Source organism: Orcinus orca, chromosome 10 (genome assembly GCF_937001465.1).
Source record: "Orcinus orca chromosome 10, mOrcOrc1.1, whole genome shotgun sequence".
Classification (NCBI taxonomy): Eukaryota; Metazoa; Chordata; class Mammalia; order Artiodactyla; family Delphinidae; genus Orcinus; species Orcinus orca.
Window position 1 is genome coordinate 66,838,479 of NC_064568.1, and position 13,095 is coordinate 66,851,573.

Sequence of the window (13,095 nt, forward strand, 5' to 3'; positions counted from 1 at the left end):
AAACCGATTACAAAAGATATTTAGTATAAGGAGACATGCCTGGAAAGGTAGGTATATAACAAGGTGGGGCCAACCTGCAGAGGGCTCAGATTGCTTCCAGAAACAATATTCTTGTTGTTACTTAAATTTTAATTTGGTTTCATGTCATGTATGTCCAAATTAAACCTACAAACAAAAGAGCCTGAAAAGAAGCTTAGTTTATAGAACTTGTTTCTTTTAACAGCACTAGACTTCAAGACTTCCATAAAAACAAAATCTTTATTCCCACCTACCTTCAGGTACTACTTCAACAAATATTTGTTGAGCACCTACTACATACAAAGAGTTGCATCAGATGCTTAGGAAGAAACAAAGGCCGTTAGGGGACATTTTCCTCTCCAGGCTGTGTATCGTATATGATAACTGTTATTAAAAAGGCAAGAGTGCAGTTCAGAGAAGACAGCACTACCGAGAATTCGTGTCCCAATTTCAAAAAAAAACAATAGGATTTCATGAGGTATAAAGAAAGGAAATAACAGTATTCTAGGTAGAAGAAAAAAGTTAAAAATTGGGAAAGCAGGGCTTCCCTGGTGGCGCAGTGGTTGAGTCCGCCTGCCGATGCGGGGGACACAGCTTCGTGCCCGGTCCAGGAAGATCCAACATGCCGGGGAGCGGCTGGGCCCGTGAGCCATGGCCGCTGAGCCTGCGCGTCCAGAGCCTGTGCTCCGCAACGCGAGAGGGCACAACAGTGAGAGGCCCGCATACCGGGGGGGAAAAAAAAAAAAAAAAAAAAACAAATTGGGAAAGCAAAAGTATGTGTGGGAAATGAGCAGCGGCCAGCTTGAATGGGGCAGAGAGCAGCAGGATATCCATCACAAAAGATATGCTGGATCAATCTATGGAAGGTCCTGAATGTCAAGCTAAAGCTCTCTGCTCTTTACCTGGTCGGCAACAAGGCACAAAGGTTCCTGAGAAAAGAAGGGCCCTCATCAAAGCTGTGATTCAGAAAGACTGACCTGGTAGGGGTATGTCCACAAAATGGACTGGAAGGAGGAGAACCTGGTGCAGAAAACCAATTTGGAGACTATTCCTATGTTACCCTGTTAAAGTGGTAACATAATCTATATAAGCTAAGGTGATGGCAAGGAGAATGGAAAAAAGAGACAGTTGGGAGGTGCACTGCAGAGTGGAAATGAGCTGGGTTTGGCAAATGATCTGGGGTATCCAGGAAAGAGAGGGCACTGGAAATAACACAGTTCAAGCCTTATGTCTGGAAGACCACTGTAGCTATTAATGAAACAGGAAAAAGTCATAAAGAAAAGCTGAAGGATTGGGGGCAGGGAGGATTGACCTTTTGAACATACATTTAGTTTTTGGTGCCAATAGAACATGCATAAGTTTTTTCCCCCATCAGAAAACCTTGCACACTTTTCTGGCCCAATTTTCAGTGGTGGCCAAAGCAAGTACAGTACATATTTAATACAAGTAAAGGATATATTTAATGGAGAGTCAATGAGAAGCCAATTCCAGAGCATATAATATGATCAAAATTAAACTCTACAGAATGAAGATGGACTCCCACCTCAACCATATGCAAAAATTAACTCAAAATGGATCAGTGACCTAAATATAAGAGCTGAAACCATAAAACTCTTAGAAGAAAACATAGAGGTAAGTCTTCATGATCTTGGATTGGCATAAATTATTAGCTATAACACCAAAAGCACAAGCAACAAAAAATTAAATAAATTGGACCTCACCAAAATTAAAAACAATTATGCATCATAGGACATTAACAAGAAAATTTTAGAAACAATCCATAGGGGACTTCCCTGGTGGCACAGTGGTTAAGAATCCGCCTGCCAATGCAGAGGACATGGGTTCGAGCCCTGGTCCAGGAAGATCCCACATGCCACAGAGCAACTAAGCCCGTGAGCCACAACTCCCGAAGCCCGAGCGCCTAGAGCCCGTGCTCTGCAACACATGAAGACACCGCAATGAGAAGCCCATGCACCGCAACGAAGAGTAGCCCCTGCTCATCACAACTAGAGAAAGCCCATGCACAGCAATGAAGACCCAACGCACCCAAAAATAAATAAATAAATAGATTTTTTTTAATTACGAAAAAAAAAATCCACAGAATTGGAGAAAATATTTGCAAATCAAATATCTGATAAGGGTCTAGTATCCAAAATATATAAAGAACCCTTATAACTGAACAACAAAAAGACAAACAGTCCACTTAAAAAACCAGCAAAGGACTTTCATAGACATTTCTCCAAAAAAGATATACAAATGGCCAACAAGCATATGAAAAGACATTCATCACGATTAGTAACCAGAGAAATGCAAATCAATCTCACAATGAGGTACCACTGCAGACTCACTATAATTTAAAAAAGGAAAATAAGTGTTGTCAAGTTTGTAGGAAAATTGGTACAGACCCTCAAACATTGCTAGGGTAATGTAAATGATTCAGCCACTGTGGAAAATAGTTTGGTGGCTCCTCAAAAAGTTAAATATAGAATTACCATATGACCCAGCAATTCAACTGCTACATATATATCCAAAGAAATGAAAACAGGTACTCAAACAAGTATACCTAAACGCATGTTCACAGCAGCGCGATTCACAATAGCCAAAAGGTAGAGATGGCTCAAATGTCCACCAATGGATGAATGGACAAACTGTGGTATACACATACACTGGAATATTAAACAGCCATTAAGAGGAATGAAGTACTGATACATACTATACACAACAAGATGAAGCTTGAAAGAAGCCACACACAAAAGGAAAAATATTTATGATTCCATTTATATACATCCATAGAGAAAGAATTCATATTGGTGGTTGCCAGGGGCCAGGGGGAGAAGGGAATGGGGAGCAACTTCTTGATGGGTGTCGGGTTTCCTTTTGCAGTGAAGAAAATGTTTTAGCTAGACAGAGGTATGGTTGCACAACATTGTGAACACACTAAATACCACTGAATTGTCAACTTTACTGTGGTTCAATTTTATGTCAATTTCACCCCAATTTTTAAAAAACCAACAATATTCCAAAGCAAAAATAAAAATAAGCTTCATCTCTCGTCACTTCTGATCCCATTAACCACATTCTTGCCAAGCCAATCTTCCAGACAGCTCTGCTCCAATTGCTCCTTCCTGGTTTCACTCAGGAAATATCCTCCACCTAACATTACACAACTTTTCCATCAATTCAAATCCCAACCATTTCAAACCTTCTAAGAAAGCAACCTACCCATAGCAAGCACTCAATATTTGTGAATCACTGGTTCTGTTTGATTCAGTCCATTCTTACCTGTTCTGAAATTTTACTCAGTTAATTCAGCATTAACATATGAATGCTGCTTCCTTACTATCCCCAAACTTTTTCTCTCATAGTTTCAGGCATATTCTTTCCTGTTAGAGAGCAAATTATGATAGAGGCTGTCTTCTGCTGTTGTATTACACTATCTGCCAGGGGTCTATCCAAAGTACGTTTCTTTAAATACTGTCTGGTTGAGGGAATTCCCCGGTGGTCCAGTGGTTAGGACTCGGTGCTTTCAAGGCCGGGGCCCAGATTCAATCCCTGGTGGGGAACTAAGTAAGATCCCGTAAGCCTTGTGACCAATAAATAAATAAATAAATACTGTTTGGTTGAGTTTTTGCTGTTATGTGCTAGACAAATTGGGGTGGGGGAGTCGGAAGACAAGAGATGGTAAAGAAACACCTCCACCCACCCTGGAGATGATGGAGATTAGTTCTGACTTGATATAAAATGAATCTTGATGCTCTATTTGTAAACTATTTTATATTATACCCAGAGTCCCCACCTGTGTGTGCCACTCAAAAAAGGCCAAAAAAAGTGGGAAAGAAGAAGGTCCAAACCAAGAACTCCCAACCTTCTTAAAAATGCAATAGCGTGCACAACACGCAACCCTTCCTACTCTCTTCCTAAAGCTGCTGCTTGGCACACATTTTTAAAGGAGACCGTTATTAATATCATGTTTTATCTGTCATAAAGAGACTTTTCCTAGATGCATACATATAAACCAGAGAGTGGATCAGAAACTCATTTAGCATGCAGGTGACTGAGAAATGGAAGATCAGGCAGGGGAGGCACTGTGAGATCAGATAGGATGTACAACGGGTTTTCTCATCAAGATTCTGATTTCACTTCATTGCATAGTGGTTATACCTTCATTTTATCCAGAAGGGTGCTTCTGACAATACTGAGAAAGTCAATAGGACATTATTTTACAAAAATGTTTTTCCTGAGTTATTTTTCTAGAAAACATCTGTTGTATCCATGATGGGCGTGTGTAGTGTTCCAAAAAATACACGCTGCTTCCTGAAGATACCTGAAGGCAACCTAGGATGTTGCAAAACTTTTGCAGTTTTGCACCAAAACTGCAAAGCACTAGCTTAATGAATAGGAGGGACAGAAACAACCAACATTGTCTATATGCTGGTCAAAAATAATTTACTTATCCCTATAATGAGAAATAACTCCTTCGTTAACATTCTCTAAAAAATCTACAAGTGTTATTTGTTTCTTGTCACAAACACTAAAGAATAACTCACTTTGAAAACATAACAGAGACAAATGACTTTGAGGGCCACAACTGAATTTAAAATCTCATGTAACACTGAGAATTGACTAAAAATGGTAAATTTTAAGTTATGTATATTTCACCACTATTAAGCTCTCCTCTCAATCCTGTTGGTTTCCACTTAAAAATATATATAAATCTATCAGACTACATTAAAGAGTGAGAAACCATTAAACTGAATGTGTTAAAATGACACATGGTTGAAAATTTCTAGTGATTTGTATTAATAGAAGCTTTCTGACCTCTTAAGGAACGTGTTTATTAGATATTCTTCATCTCCAAGGAGGACACAAGCAAATGAAAAAAGCTTAATTACAGTAAGAAAGATTCAGTTTTGACATAATTCTAACTAGAAAGGTAATTAAACACTACCATAAGGTATCATGCAAATCTCTGCCCTCAGGGATGCAAGAAAAGCTATCTTGGAAGGCTTATATGCAATTTTGCAGGAAAAACTAGAATGAACTAGAGAATCTTAAGCCAGCTTCCAGTTTTAGAATTCCAAGTTCTATACACACAGCCCAAAAGTGTCTTTGCAAGACATTCCACCTATAGAAAGTTATTCTAATCTACAAGTCATTTCAGTTTAGCTTCAGATATTGGGTTCCTTCACCACACCATTTATGCGCTTTATGTACTTACTTAGGAACTAAAAATTAACTACTTTTGTTAAGAGTCAGTTCCACCAATCTCCAGCAGCATAGCTGCCAGCTCAGGTATAAACAGTACAAAACTGAAATAATACTGGGTTCTAAATTAAATAGAAATATCTATAGAATGCATATCCAACCTAAGACTAAAAAAAAAAAAAACTATGTTTACACAGTAGGTAACTTATAAGGCCAAAACCCTCAATTTACCCAATTTTCAACAGCTTCTTAAAAAGTTGTTTGTTACCAACAACAAAAATAAATTCTTACTTTTGAAAACAAACCTTTCCAAGTAGGGTTTCATTTTAGAAGACTTGTGGCCTTCATTTTAAAATAATCATTTTTATTTTACCACATTATTTTTTAACAATCACTAGACAACTGAATGGTGGTTATTTATTACAACCCAAAGCAGGCACTTATAAAGTCACAGGAGGGTTAATCATCTCAAATTCAACAGGTTAACCACAGCAATTTGAGAGAAATTTTGGCAACCTGTACCGGGACTATCTCGACAGTTTCCGAAGTCAGACATTAAATGACACTTAAAAACAATACATTTCAAAAAAAACAAACAAAACAATACATTTCTATGTAAAATAGACAGCTAGTGGGAAGCAGCCACAAAGCACAGGGAGATCAGCTCAGTGCTTTGTGACCACCTAGAGGGGTGGGATAGTGAGGGTGGGAGGGAGACCCAAGAGGGAGGAGATGTGGGGATATATGTATATGTACAGCTGATTCACCTTGTTATAAAGCAGAAACTAACACACCACTGTAAAGCAATTATACTCCAATAAACATGTTAAAAAAATACATTCTAGACTTTAGATATTTATTTAACCCACAAATATTTTGACCAGGTATGCATTCATGTATGTATTTTAACTAGATTTTATTAATTATGATGAGTATTTGTTTAAAACAAAGACAAATTTAGCCAGGTCAACATAGGAATCAAAACACAATACTGGATTATGAAACTAACTGCTTTCGTTAGAAAGAAAAGCATAACAAGCCTTACTTCCTTCAGTTCACAAATTTTTCATTTTATAATCAAAGAAAAGAAAGAACATGACTTCTACAGTCAAAAAATAAGGTAACGTACTTAAAGCTGAGTTATCACTTAATTGCCTGGATTCCTAAGAAGCTACTGACTTCTGTTTTAAAACCAGAATACATTTTTTAATGGCTCACTCCTTTGTTCAGGAATGCTGATATCACCTTGTTTTATACAGAGATAACATCTCATCAGAACACATGCTACTCAGTGTCATTGAGCTTAATAATTTTTACATAAAATTCAAATAAAATTTTTATAATGTGACCATAATTTTTATTTTTCTCATCCACACTGGGCCTCACCTTTCACATCACTTAAAAACAAACAATCTTAAATGTTAAACACACACACACCTCAAGCATATAAAATTCATTACATTGTTTCTGTAGCCATTAATAATTGTACTAATAAATACTGACTCTAAAAAACTAAAAACTTATTAGGGCAGGATTTAAATGATACAACTCACAAGAGGGTGGGGAGAAATAATGATCCTCCCCTACCAAACTGGCAGCAACAATATGCCAAGTCTCTTATGCTGAACTAGTGTAAACAAGGAAGAAAAGGAGCTGGGGGTAGGAAGCAGGCAGGCAAGGGTACAACGCTCCTCAAGATATAGCTTTACTTCTAAATCTCACCAGTGTAATACCTCTTCTTGGTGTTTTCAATAACCCCTGTCACTCTCTATTAAACACATAGGCTGCTGTTCAGAAAACTACTGCAGGCTGTAGTCCCTGTCTGAGATCATCCCAGACATAAAAGATACAACTGGGGGTCACAAATGCTTCTTTAATTATAAAGACTATCTCCTGCATTCAAAGAGTTTTCTAAACATCTAAAAACTCAATCCCACTCTTACTATAACAATCAACTTTAAAGATAAACAACAGGACCTACCAATGATGCTGCACAGAAAAAAATTCACACGTCACCACAGCTATAAGGCTCCCATTAATAAGATGGGCATCATTCAGGATAGGGCTCGATGAGTAACGGGATCAAGACTAGGCTTACAGCCTCTTTTTCTGGCATTGCTTGAGGCATCCAGTGGACAGGGAATAAAGGGGAGGCTGGTTGTATAAGTGATGCCAAGAGAAACAAGATTCCACATGCCCAACACAGAGAGCAAAGGGCAATCATCTCATGGCTTTAAGACCAAAGAAAGATGAGTTGTTTCACCTGAAATCCTTTCAAAGGAAGTCTAATGGTCTCCACTTAATCACTCACCCTGAGTGAGCTCAACAACCCCTCAGAGAACAAAGGGAAGCCTTGCTTATCAAAAATAGCAAGTGCTCCACCCAAAGCCAAGAAATACTCCTTTAGTCTAAGTTGTCATGGTCTTCTGTCCCAATTCAGTCTTCTACAAGGAAACTCCAAGCCTAAAATACTTGGTTCCCAGCCTAAGTCAAATTCTCCATTTTCGCAAACATCTACCAACCAGCTTTCTCTCAGGTAAGCCCCTCTGGATAAGCCCCTCTCCATTCCCGCATTCTGGAGCCCAGGGCTCCAATCCCCTCAGAAAGTTCCCTCCCCCAAGATAATCTCCCTCCTTCACTTTTCCTAAGGTTTTTCCCACACCGTGCCCCAGGTCTAGCACTCCCGGTCCTCCATTAGTGGATCCCACTAGTAGATCCCACCGCTCCCTGGCACAGCTCTTGGGAAAGTCATCTTTCTTACCGTACTCACTTGTCCTCCCCCATAAAGTTTTTCCCTTTTCTTTATCTGTTTTCGAATGGACACGCACACACACACACACAATCTGTTCTTCTCGGCTCTTAACTCCCAAGTCTCACCCGCGCGCCAGGTTCTTGCATAGTACCTAATTCTCTCCCTCAGTTTCCCCTCATCCCTGTCATCCTCAGCCCCTAACTCCATACCCCAAGCTTTTGCCCACTCCCCAAATTCAGATTTTCTGTGCTTTTTACTCTTAGCCAACACCACAGCGCTCTTCCTCACAGGTCGACCCCGTGCCTCGATCCTCGAGTCTTTCCCCCTCTTCCCGCGTTCCTCGGCCGCTAATACTCCGCAGAACCTCAGGAGTAACCCCCGCCCATCTCCCTTCCGCCTCTCCTGCCCTCCACGGACCCCAACTCTCCTCATACATCTCCCTCCAGCCCTGCTCGGCCCCCAAATTTCTTCCAGGCCCCTAGGGTTCCCCACACTCCCTCCCCGCCCCGGAAAGGGGGTACCCCTCAGTGCCCGACCGTCCCGCCCGGCCGCCGAGCTTGGGCGTCCCTTCCCTTCCCCTCGGGGCCCCGAGGCCGCTGCCAGGGCTGGCGCGGCGGGGCCGGCTCACCAGTTGGTCATGTCCAGGAAGAAGGCGCAGCCGGCCGGGTTGAGCTGGAAGCCGAGCAACCGCTGGAACTCGGAGATGAGCACGTCCTTGTCGGTGGTGCCCAGGCAGCTGAACTTCTGCATCAGCTCGGGGTCCAGGTCCACGTCCATGCCCTCCATGGCTGGGGCCGGACACTCGCTTCCCCGCCTCCTCACAACTGAGCTGCCGCCGCGCCGCCGGGCCCGGGGACCGGGAGGGGGCCCGCTGCTAGCCGGCGCCGCGACCCCGCTCCTCTGAGGTAGGCCCCGGGCCTCTCACCGCCTCATAGGGGTAAACTCACTCAGCCACTCACTCACTCTCGCGCTCCCCCCCCTCCCACCCCCCCCAGTGCCGCCGCCTCCGCCGCCGCCGCCGCCGCCGCCTCTCGCTTCTATGCCGCCTCCGCCTCCTCCCGCGCCGCGCCCACTGCGCAAGCGTCGCCCGCCTAGCCCCGCCCCTTCCTCTCCCGGAGTCCCGCCCCTCCGTGGTGACAGAACCCCGTGACGTCCCCCGCGTGACCTCACCGCGGTGGAGCGAGGGGGCGGGCAGTGGGAAGGAGGAAGGGGACGGCCGGGCGGCGCGGGGAGGTGACTCCTGGCCTGACCTTTTCCTCGCCCCGCCCCCACGCTGAGAGGGAGGAGTTAAAGCCCGGGGTTGGCGGGGAAAACCGCCGGGATCTTCTTGTACGACAAGGGCAGCGTTTGGGAGGTGAGGAAACTGAAGTCGGGGAAGAACAGAGGCCAGGGCAAGGTCAGGTACCAGATGGCATACAAGACCCAGTCCTCTCAGCCAGGGCTTTGCCCCTCGCTCTGGAAGGACTTGTTTGCATAAGTTTCTAGAGCTGCTTTCCCAGAGGGTTAATGCCCTAAAATCCTAGGCTCCTGGCCACCCTCGGTGATGATTACTCCAGTTTACCCGTGCTGTTTCTGTTATGCAACGGTAGTCTCCAGTTTCCGGAAAGTAAGGGAGGCCTCGATACAAACGTCAATCACAGGTCCAGACGAACACCGCATATAATCTTACACCCACTCCGTCAAGACCAACCCTCTCAAAATAAAGGTTAAGTCCCGAGAATTTGACATTGCCTGTTAAGTTTTTAAAGTGTTACGGTACATATAGTACACCTAACTGGTCAAGGCCCCTTTTCAAGATCAAAGAATGAGAAAGGACGCATAGGGACCATATTGTCTACCTTCATTCCTTCTTTCACCACGATTTGCCTAACACATCCACACGGGGAAAAGGCGAATAAGAAACGGTTTCCTGCCTTTAAGTGGCTCTTTGTCTGTCTTACAAATAAGGAAAGTGAGATCCAGAAAGTTTGTATGCCTTGTCCTAAAATACAGAGCAGCAAAACTAGAACCCATCTTTCATTCCTAATGGAGTATGTTTTCCATAACAATTTCAACAAGCAGACAACTAGAATAAGTGACCAGTAGTATCCGGGGTGCCATGAGATTTTGGAAAGGGAAAACATTCTACCTCCTTCTGCCCCACTACCAAATAAGACTAAAACAATGGCTTTAAAAGCCTAGGTTCTGGGGTCACACATATTGGAGATTCAAATTCTCATTCTGCCAGTTATTGGTAATCATAGTGCTTGCCCAGATAGGATTGTTGTGAGGATTAAATGAGGTAACAATATATAAGTTCAGTACCCTGCCTGCTCCATAAGAAGCACTTAAGAAATGTTGACTAGTATTCTGGCCATAAACTTGAGATGACGGTGGTGGGGTTAGACAGTGATACAAGTAGGCGGGGATTACTTCTTCACCTGGTTCCTCTTCTACTTCACTTCCCTTACTCGTCCTCCGTTAAAATATGAAATATGTGCCCTTTCTCTTTTCTTAATAAGGGACCAACCTTCCTCTCTCTAATAATTTTTTTCCTCCAACAGGAGTATTTTATGGGAAACAGACACCTTTAACAGCATACTTACAAACTCGTATTAGACACTAGTTATAAACATTTTATAAGAAACTGTTCTTGGTTCTCTAAGTTCTCTGTGGAAGCTTAGATCATTGCCAGGGCCTAATTTTTGGATGGCCATAATGTTGGAATATTTCACTACTATTAAGGAAAATTTAGTCTCCCTCAGGTGAGCACATACTGTCCCAATCTTTTGGATGATGGAATGGGAACACAGAAAGATTATAAAAATCCCAACATTAGAGCTGAAAGGAACTGAGACTGTCTAATCTAACCTCCTCGTTTTACAGATGAAGGAATTGAAACCAAGAGAGGAGAATTGATTAACCCAAAATCACACAGCTAGTAATGACAGAAACTCCCAGTCTAGTGCTCTATCCACTATATCCTGCTACAATTCCCTTTATACTTTGAGTTCAATGTGGCCTTACATACAAAATAATTTGAAATGCAGATCCAAGACCTGATTTGATGTTAGACTATACACTCTCTGGAAGTGTTTTAACTTGCAACATTCATGGATTAAAGTTGTGTTGACCAAGGGTCTAAAAGAAAAAAATGTTATTGGAATCTGATGATTCTATTAGAATGCTGACCCAAAGGAAATTAAAAGCTCTTGGCCAACCCCATGCAGTACTAGGGCCTTAGCTCTCACCTAAACAGCCCGCATAATACAAAAAGATTCTTGCAAATAAGAGACCCAAATGGCTCAGAATGTCAGTTCATGATGGGAGTTATCTCAAAGGAGGATAACTACTCCTCAAATGAATTCTGAAACTTTCTGGGGACATTTTTGATTCTCATGAGATTGGGGGTGGTATTAATTCCTGGCCATTAATTCCCTGAGGACCAGAAATGCTAATCATCTACAATTCTTGGGACAGTCATGCCCAATAAAAAACTGTCCCATCCCTTGGGACTTCCCTGGAGGTCCAGTGGTTAGGACTTTGCGCTTCCATTGCAGGGGGGTATGGGTTCGATCTCTGGTGGGGGAACTAGGATCCTGCAAGTTGCACAGTGCAGCCAAAAAAAAAAAACTGCCCCATCCCTAACCACTGTGTACACTGACCAAGGTGGCTGGCACATTAGATATGAAGAACCAGCCCACCCCCACTCCCCCATGGAAAAATTCTTTTGTGGGGTAGGATATGAAATGGAGGAAACAGAGGTGTTACTCAGTCAGGAGAGTCTCAGAAATGTGAATCTCCACTTGAGTCTGAAGGGTTATATAACAACACCTGTGGTCCTGCCCTGATGGCTCTGCAGCTTTGTTTTGTTTTGTTGGGAAGAGGGCCTGGAGAAGGACTGGCTGAGAGGCAAAAGGACAAGTTGCTAAGCACCACCCTAAGGAAGGAAAGCTGACAAGCACTATTCCAAAAGGGCTTCTAGGCACCATATCATGTCAGGCAATATGCTCGAATATGCCACTGCCTGGAATATGCCCAAGACCTGCCACTTTCTTTCCAAATTTCTTGAGCTGGTGATCTTATGTAAAAAATTTGGACTAATCCCAGATCCCCAGACCAGGTCAATTTCAGGGTTTCTTAAGGAAGTTAAGGCATTCTGTCATTCAGAAGTTGAAAGTCTAGGAGAAAAGTGATTCATTTCACCAGAGCAGCCTAGATTGCCTCCATATCTCCAAGTCCTTAAGATTCAGACTTGCCAAGGCCAGCTAGTACGAAGATTATGCCACAGCACAACTGATTCAGAGAATAAACAGAGTCCAAATTGATGTTAGGATACATTATATGATAATAGCAACTTGTAGTAGAAAACTTTTGGGTATTCGTCCAAACTATGATGACCTCCTTTCTCTTCAGACCTTTAACAACCCTCTAGTTGGCCCTCAGCAGCCATCTCTGACCCACATAACCATGTCCCTTAGCCTTCATTGATTGGACAAGAGGGAGACACCTGACCCAGGATAAGCCAATCAGATTCTCTCTCTCTCAGGAATTTGGAATTGGAACTCAATGGGTTGGTGGAATAGGCTGCCAACTACAAATTTGCCATCTACCTCTACAAGGATTAAATCATTAGCCACTGCAGCTGCTGACCTACAACAGCCCCTGAAAGGAGTTCAGGGTGGAGATCAGGAATGAGGCACTCTGTGCTCTGGAAAAAACTGGCAGAACAGATCTTCAGATAGGTATTTTCAGGAGATTTTATGAGCCCAATTCTTGCATCTCCTCGTATTTAGAAAAGCACTAAAATCATTAACAGTGACATCTGCTCCTCGTGACTAGCAGCAAGCCTCTGCCAAAATGTGTGCTTGAGTTTGCACATGCCACCTTCACTAAAATCATATATGACACTGACCTTCTGCCTACCTCTTTGGAGCAGTTTCTCAGAGCTGTCCGAAATGCTGTCTCTCGGGCTATTGTCTTCATTTTGCCCCAAATAAAACTTAATTCACAACTCTCACGTTGTGCATTTTTTTTCAGTCGACAAGACCTAGGCTGTTTACTTAAAAGTGAATTACAGAAATACACGAAATGAGATGATCTTTGTGGGGCACCCATGAAAAAGAGATAATGCCCACCTG

The 13,095-nt window shown here is 42.7% G+C and overlaps 1 protein-coding gene across 5 annotated transcripts in view; it reads right to left on the minus strand.

Moving 5' to 3' along the window:
- Positions 1-8,968, minus strand: part of ILRUN (inflammation and lipid regulator with UBA-like and NBR1-like domains) — a 121,620-nt gene extending 112,652 nt beyond the window's left edge. For 4 of the 5 annotated variants that reach the window (XM_033424203.2, XM_004267703.4, XM_012532310.3 and 1 more), the window contains exon 1: positions 8,604-8,966. In XM_033424203.2, coding sequence (XP_033280094.1) covers positions 8,604-8,761 — 158 coding nt within the window. In that variant the 5' untranslated portion in view covers positions 8,762-8,966. Of the gene's footprint in view, positions 1-8,603 lie in introns of all 5 variants that reach the window. The other variant, XM_049693751.1, reaches the window with a different exon arrangement.
- Positions 8,969-13,095: the final 4,127 nt, after the last annotated feature.